The 8,006-nt window shown below is 40.7% G+C and overlaps 1 protein-coding gene across 1 annotated transcript; it reads right to left on the bottom strand.

Annotated features, from left to right (window-relative positions):
* Positions 1-1,632: 1,632 nt before the first annotated feature.
* LOC103728740 (prolactin-5A1-like) lies at positions 1,633-7,629 on the bottom strand. The gene is made up of 5 exons (XM_029560400.1): positions 7,560-7,629; positions 5,606-5,784; positions 4,072-4,179; positions 2,472-2,660; positions 1,633-1,758 (listed from the first exon to the last, which is right to left on the bottom strand). The coding sequence occupies exons 1-5, from the start codon at positions 7,609-7,611 to the stop codon at positions 1,633-1,635; spliced, it is 654 nt and encodes a 217-aa protein (XP_029416260.1). The 5' UTR covers positions 7,612-7,629.
* Between the last annotated feature and the right edge of the window lie 377 nt (positions 7,630-8,006).

Raw genomic sequence — 8,006 nt, 5'->3', positions numbered from 1 at the left:
TCAAAATTACTGATTTTTAATAGAGGACACAAAGATAGGTTTAGCTTTTCTCCAGGTTTGATGTTCCAACAGCTATGATTTGTTGTATCCTATCTTTATTTATTTTCTGTCTTGTAGTCTTCCTTCCTTCCTTCCCTCCCCCCCTGCCCCACAAACTCTCTCTACGGAAAACAGTGTGGAAATCCCATGGGCATTTAATTCTCTCCATCGGTGAGATCAGCAGACACTCCAGTTTACTTAGATGCATTTGACAGGTCAAGCTACCCTCCACCATCACGTTTCCATTCACCGAGTAAAGGAATATTAGAGGTTATATGGTGTAGCTTGGTGTTATGATTAGTTATCTAATCACTCCAGTTTACTTAGATGCATTTGACAGGTCAAGCTACCCTCCACCATCATGTTTCCATTCACTGAGTAAAGGAATATTAGAGGTTATATGGTGTAGCTGGGTGTTATGATTAGTTATCTAACGGAGAATGTCCGTGTGGATGAACAAGTTGATTGCTAACAGAGAAAAATCACTCAGAGAATGGAAAGCAAGGGAGGAGTGGCATCTCACTCACCAGGTAACGTGGTTCTAATACACTTGACTTTCTTATCTACTCTGGAGTTACAGGAACAGGAGAAGAAAACTGGTAGAGGCCTCAGGGAGGAGTCGGCGGTCGTCCGATGTTGTCGTGGGGTGGGCTTGATGCCAAGAGTCCTCTGCGTCAGTTAGTAGAATAATTATTCTCAGCTGCATTTGTTTAATAGTGATGTAACTAGAAGCAGAGACTATGAAGGGGCTGCAGGTGGCAGAGCTGAGGAGTGGATAGGGGATTACCACGGAAGTGCTCCAGATAAGACGCTTAAGGTGTTACCATTGGGGCGTGTCTTAGGGACTCATTACATGCTCCATGAGAACATACTTGTCACTTACAGGGAGTTCAGGTTGGGAGCTTGTGAGACAGATCAGAAGACTGTGGCCTCAGAGTTTCCCATTTCTTCTAATCATCTAAGTCTGATGGTGTCACAGCAGTTGGAACCCAGAGCAGGAAGAGGAAGAAACACCAGGAGCTCATGATCTCTGCCTTCCCTGTCATTTGACGTGGACCATCAGAAGGGCAAAGTAGTGAGTAACATAAATGTGAGATGAAGTTGAGGCTGGAAGAGAACGTTTCTAAGATGATGTTGAGGAGATGAGAATTCAGAGGAACCTGGTGGAAGAGACCCCTTAGAGCTCCCTGGAGCTGTTTATTGTTTGTGCCTTAACACGTTCCTTCAGTGACAAATTCATGAAACGTAAAGATAATGTAGTGCGTAGCATTTATATTTTTGGTCATCAGTCTGTAAAAATTGGCTCATAGTGAGTTGCTGGCTTTCAAAAAGTATGTCCATTTCTGTCTTATTGGTCAAATCATAACCTAGTGATAGGAAGGTCTTAATACTTTTGCTATTACTTTTATTAAATGAACAAAAGAAACTGATACGTTCACTTTTAAGACACTGGCATTTTTAAATCATCAGTTTTGATGGGAAGAAGAGTCCTATCACACTTAAGCACCTATTGAAAAGTTATAAAATTACAAGAAGCTTTGAAAAGATGAATCTCTATGGATGTTCTCAGAGGCAGAAGGGGTGGATGGACACCTAGCATGTGCTAGAGACCATGTGACATCTCAGGACATTAATATAATCAGAAACTTTTGTTGCATCGCTGTGCAAGCAGACGAATAGGCTATGAAAGGCAAAGGGGAGAGAGCTTTCATTGGCCATCTTTAAGTGTGGCAGTTCTGACCAGGTGGGGTCCTCCTCATTTTCCTTGAGTCCATATATATTTTTTTATGTAAGCAGACCAAGGTACCCTTAATCTGTTAGATATCTAAAATCTAGATACAAAACTCATGCCTGTGATTTCTGTTATGCAATTTATCCCAGATGAAGTATGTCTTCACAGGAGTAGACAGAAGTTGTTGCTACTTGACTATAAAAAGTTGACCAAAATAACGAAGGAGGTAGTATCAGTTCTCAGGAGATTGTCCACGTTCTATGTCACCTCTGATGTGCCATTTGTATATTCTTGATTATGCCTTCCTTTCCTAGCTTTCAACTAATTCCTTACAACGTACGGACATAAAGTCATAGGACTGATAATGACTGGACTTGGTGGATTAAGATGCAGACAGTCCAGAGATAAGTGTGACTAAGGTCTGCTGAAATCTCAGGACGCTTTCACTCCGCTCAGGAAAGGAACTGGCCAAATGATTGTGAGGGACAGAGATTCCTGTGTTGTCAGGTGCTGAATGAAACATCTCCAAGAAAGTTGGAGTTGGACCAAACCCCTTACTCCCAAGACTGTCTACCAGAGTGCGTGCCTCAGTTTCAGTGGGGCAAACACAGAGTTAGTTCAAAGTTCATTTATCACAGAGAAGTCACAAGTTTCATCCGAAAGAAAAGTAAGGAAGTGTAAGTGTAAGGAGACTGCTTACCTGGCTTAGTACAGTCCTAACTACCTTCAGGTATCTTCTGAGTTTTGAGATCTTTCCATCAACCACTCTGAATTTTGACATGATACCATGATGGGTTGTTTCCAGATCATGAAATCTGAGCACTACTTGTGACAGATGGTTGTTCCAGGCACTCAACATACTCATGGTAGCCTTCAGAAGGAAGTCAGGCTAGGCAACAAAAATTGCACATCACAGTAAAACAAGTGTAAAACTGAAGGTTTGGTTACATATGATAACTAGTGCAGTCTGTCTTGTGTTGCTGCTGTTTTTAAGGATCAATTACAACAATTAAAAATATTTTATTTTTCATTATTTTAATTTTATGCGTATGAGTGTATTGCCTGCACGTATGCAAGCTCAACCATGTTGTATAATGGCTGGGGAGGTTAGAAGAGGGTATCAAATCACCTGGAACTGGACTTACATACCATTGTCAGCTGCCATGTGGGTGCTGGGAACTGAACCTGGGCTCTCTGCAAGAGCATCCAGTGCTCTTAATCACCAAGCCATCTCTCCAGCCCCTAAGTGCTATGTTTTTTATACACTGCTTTGTGACATGTCTACTGTGGAGTAGCTCTCATCCGATATTTTCTATTTTTTCCCTTCATGTTGTGTCTTACAATTACTGATGTGTGTGGTAGACGTACAGAAAGCTGGTTCCACACAGAAAACCATTAAGAACAGATGTAGATGTATGATGATATTTAATTTAAAAGTGTTAAGACTGGTTTGGGGAGGGATTATAGTAATTAAGAAACACTGGGCGTGGTGGTGCACACCTTTAATCCCAGCACTCAGGAGGCAGAGTCAGGAGGATCTCTGAGTTCAAGGCCAGCCTGGTCTACATAGTGAGTTCCAGGACAGCTGGGGCTACAGGGAGACCCCGTCTCAAAAAGACCAAACCAAAAAAAAAAAAAAAAAAAAAAAGAAAAGAAAAAAGAAATATGGTTAGCATTGTTGCCCTGGTCATCAGAAGCCATATGTGTGCCCTGTGAAATAGGAATTGTGTGTTACAAGACCTGCGGGTATAGATTCAGGAGGAGGCTATGACAGGAAGGAGAAAGTAGGCAAAGAAGCAGACACACAGCCAGGAGAATCCAGGCGGAGAAGAGTTGATGGTCAATGATGTAAAATGCCTTCGAATGAAGAGCTGAAGGAATATGTGAAAAGTTGCAACCTGCATGTCTTACCCTTGCATGTGTTTATAACCATGCAAATTCAGATCAATTCAGTTTCCTGTAGACTAGTAGATTCAGTCCTAAGTGTAAGGCAGTGCTGAAAATAGGAAAAATTTCATGAGCAATCAGATCTGCTGCAGTGAGTTTGCACTCCATTTAGTCTAATTTGTCAGGTATGCAATATGGTTTTCCTTGGGCTGCTCACCCTTTCTGCGTTTTCCTGCAGATGTGATTGCTGTATCTGACAGAGTTGGCAATGATCCACAGCGTGCCGCGGTCAGCACCCCGCTCACCCTTTCTGCGTTTTCCTGCAGATGTGATTGCTGTATCTGACAGAGTGGCAATGATCCACAGCGTGCTGCGGTCAGCACCCTGCTTCAGTGGTTCGGTGCAATACTTACTTGGGTCCTTTCAGGGTACCGTTTTTTGTTTGGAAGATGGAGGGAATAGGTATGGCAGGTCATGGAGGCCTTGTTCCGGAACTTCTGGCCTTCATCGTACTCTTTATCCTAAACGATGAAGACATAGTTAGTGGGAGTTTGAGAACTGAGTGGATGAATCCATGAGCACTGCGTTAATGTTCGGTCCGTGTGTGCTGAAGAAGAGTTCATCATAAAGGGATGCTTTGTCTTTCTTCTGGTAGAGCCATGATCTCAGTTCTTCATCTAAGTTTTGGCTTCCCAATCCCTTCTCTTCACAACTATCCTATTTTCCCACTTTTCCCAAAAGTTACTATTTTTAAAGGCAGGCATAAAAACTGCAAAGTATAAGATATTGACTTAAAGATTGCCTTTCCCTAGAATTAGAACCCAATGCCACAGTGCATATGTATTTATGTTTGTTAATTCCCTGATTCTTATTGCAACAAACTGATATTCTGCCTTTAACTAAACAATATAAAATTTGATATTTTTCTATTACCATTAAAATATACCTTGAACTTATCAAAATCATTAAATATTGAGAATCCAGTTGTGTTGGTTAAATAGAACCAAACCAAAATACTTCAGGAAATTTACATATTGAAAAATTTAAAATGTAAAATATTATGCTTTCCTGTTTACATATTAAGAAGATTTAATTATTTACATATCATATGTTCTTATATATTATTTAACATAACTATTACCTAAATCCAACAATCAGAAAAATGTGAGATTTAATGAATTCCTTGGGATCTTAAGAAAATGAAAGATTGCCAGTTAAGAATGGAAAATGAGTGAAAGTCAGTGATCAAAGGGGAAAATTTGAAAAAGTTTATTATACACATGGAGTCCTTGTGTTCACACTCTGATGTAATGAAGCCCTCATCTACCATGGCATCCTGGACTGACTTAGAGCAGAGAACATCTAACCTTCAAAGGACCTTCATCAGGCAGAGAGGGCCTGTGTACAGTTCTAACCCAACTCCCCTTTCGTAGCGATGAAGCGTGATCCTGCATCTTTAAACAGTGGCCAGGGCTTGGGGCTTCCAAAAACCTGTCATTTCTGTTTTTGCCATTGTTAGTAGTTTTGCTTTTCCTCCTGACACTGTTTCAGTCACTTTAATTCTTTCCAGTTCAGGGGATTTTCTGCACTGAGGGTCTTCTGTTGAATACCTACAGAGTGAAGGCCACCAATGGAGCCTGGCCTTCTGTGCCCAGGAACTGGAAGGCAGAGATTCTTCAGCCACAGTCTTGAGGGATTTATGTCAAGAGTGGAGTTTTAAAAAACATTTAATGAAGTGTATTAGAGAAAAAAACTGTAAATCGGTGTGTTTTCTGACAAATTCAGTGATTTCACGGAGCTGTCTCGGTCTTCTTTCACCCCTTTCCTGTGTCTGTGAAGGTGGATTGCTCAGCTCGGTTCATGATGCTTTCTCAAGCTGTAGTGAAGCCCAGTCAGTCACATGATGGCCCTTTTCAGGAAGAAGCCAGAGGAAAGTGAGGTACTTACAAATTCATTTAACATTTCTGAAGAGAGGCTATTGATGTCCTCAGATAGGGTGTCTGTCAAGTTAAAAATGTACCCAAGGATCTTCTCACAGCTTCCATCTGTGAAATTGCGCTTAGGCTCAGAGGCCACATCCTTCCACAGGAGCAGATTTGACAGCAACAACAGCAGAAGTGTCCCTGCTACAAGGAAAGAAATCACAGAGCTAGTGTATTCACGCCTGGTCCCAAGACTCACCCTGTGAAGGGAGCCTCACCTAGCCCCAGTGCCCGCTGTTGCTGGGGAGTGAGAACAAACACCCTCTGTTATGACAATGTAGTCCACACTGTGTCCTTGATGTCATAAGCAAGGTCCAAGGCCCTCTGCTCTGATGGCGCCCATCTTTCAAACTTGTGACAGTGATCTGAGCTGTATCCACCATCAATTTGCTTTTGACAGACGCAGAACTCTAACACTTAATAAATTGTTATTTCAAGGGGAAAGAAACACCAGGCATGCATCTCTGAGAAAGGTCTTTTAATTTTAGTGATCCTAGTCCAAAGAGTTTCCTGTACCAAAATGTGAGTCTGGGTGGGGATGTCTCGGTAGTTAAAGTGCTTGCCAAGAAAATGTGAAGATTGAAGTTTGGATTCCCAGATTCTGAACAAATCCCTGATGACATGACGTTCCATTCTGCCTGTGATTCCAGTATCTAACGGTGGAGACAGCATTACCAGAGCAAGCTGGTCAACGTGACTTGTCATATTGGTAAGTTTTGGGTTGCACTGAGAGACCCTGCCTCAATCAATAAAGTGACAGAAGTATAGAATGTCTTCCAACATCAAAACCTGGGGCCTCCCATGGCAAACACATGTATATGCACACATAACACATACACATGAAAATGAGGATTTTAATATAGTACAAGTCCTAGGAACTATGTTTCACAGACCCTTTCACAAATGCAATCTGAAATATCCAAAAATAAACAAGTAAATTGTTATAGAGTTATGTGTGGGAAATACTTAAACTCAAGTAATCAAAATAATTAAATATATCACAAAACTTGTGTAGCATACAAGGTAACTAAACAATATATTAAATTTAAAATGAAAATACTATTTCTGGACATCTTAATTTGTCAAATAACATGATACTTCTATGAATTTATTTTAGACTTCATAAAACATCACACACACACACACACACAAATACACATAGTCCAGCTTCTTGGTGCAGAGAGAGTCACAGTCTAAATAGGTAAATAGGCCACTTTTTTTTTTTACATTTCATAAAATAAGTTTGATGATTGTTAGTAATTCCTTTTTCTTGAACATATTATCATGATTTTAAAGGGAAATATCATCAACCTGCTTTAATTTTTGCAAAGTCATTTTCCTTCAACCAAATTCTCAAAATTAGTATAAGACACATCTACTAGTATTGTCTAAATTAGGCTGAGAATTGAAAGTTTCATGAACGTTTTCAAATCAGATAATTCATAGCAGTAATGTAAGAACCCAGTAATATCCTGGGTAAGGTCCTGTTTTATTCAGGGATTGTGACAAATTGAAGCCATGGACCTCCATTGTCTCGTTCCAGTCACAGATCTCAATTTCAACAGCACTGACTTTTGATGTGATGCTGTACCATTCCATGTTTTGGGGCTGCCCTGTGCAGAGTAGACTATGTGGACATCCACACATTAGATGCCAGTAATACTCTCACCTCTTTCTCCTTTCAAGTGAGAAAACAGCCTCTACACACTGATGTGTCTCTGGAATGGGGAAGGATAACCTGTCTGAGAATCGCTGATCTAAGAGTCTACTGTGTCCTTGTGCAGTTGTATTGATAGCAAGGATTAGAAAGTTCTTCTAAGCACTACATAAAACCAAAGAAAGTATTCTCCCTAAGTACAGTTTGATGTAAATTTATAAATCCATTGGTCTTAGAGGAGCATAAATGAATGATCACTTACAAGAACATGGTCCAGTCAAAGACAGCTGCATAGCTGCTAAGTTCCACTGCATTACAGTACCAGTGAAGGAACGCTGCTAGAGTCCTGCCTTCTGTTAGTTTTTCACCATCTATACAGTCCAACAGACCACTGCCGAGGCGATGCAGAGCTGGAGGCCAGGAGGAAAGAATTGAAATCTCAGGTGACAGTCTTACGACTTTGAAGTCTTAGGGACTCTTACCAGCCTTATTATCATTATCACAGCTGTTGTTGGATCTATACTCTTTTCCTTTCTTTACATTGAATAGGCTTCTGTTTTGCCAAAGGTCAACAGGTGTCCTCTACTTCCTGACGGCTGATGTTATATCAACTCGCAGGAATGTACTTCTTTCCTAATATTTCACCCCTTTCTCTAGGCTCTTCCATTTGTCTGTCAACTCTTCTGCAAAGTTCTCTGAATCCTGGAGT

Source organism: Nannospalax galili, unplaced genomic scaffold, assembly GCF_000622305.1.
Source record: "Nannospalax galili isolate Female #2095 unplaced genomic scaffold, S.galili_v1.0 scaffold412, whole genome shotgun sequence".
NCBI lineage: Eukaryota > Metazoa > Chordata > Mammalia > Rodentia > Spalacidae > Nannospalax > Nannospalax galili.
Note: the sequence above shows the minus strand (reverse complement) of the source record. Positions and strands in the feature narration are given on the sequence as shown.

Excerpts from the sequence above, each read along its gene's own strand:
- LOC103728740 (XM_029560400.1), bottom strand. The coding sequence starts at position 7,611 with ATGCAGTGGAACTTAGCAGCTATGCAGCTGTCTTTGACTGGACCATGT. Across the intron at positions 5,785-7,559 it reads TTTGACTGGACCATGTTCTT|CAGGGACACTTCTGCTGTTG; the intron begins GTAAGTGATCAT and ends CTTTCCTTGTAG. Across the intron at positions 2,661-4,071 it reads GGTACCCTGAAAGGACCCAA|CCTGACTTCCTTCTGAAGGC; the intron begins GTAAGTATTGCA and ends TTTGTTGCCTAG.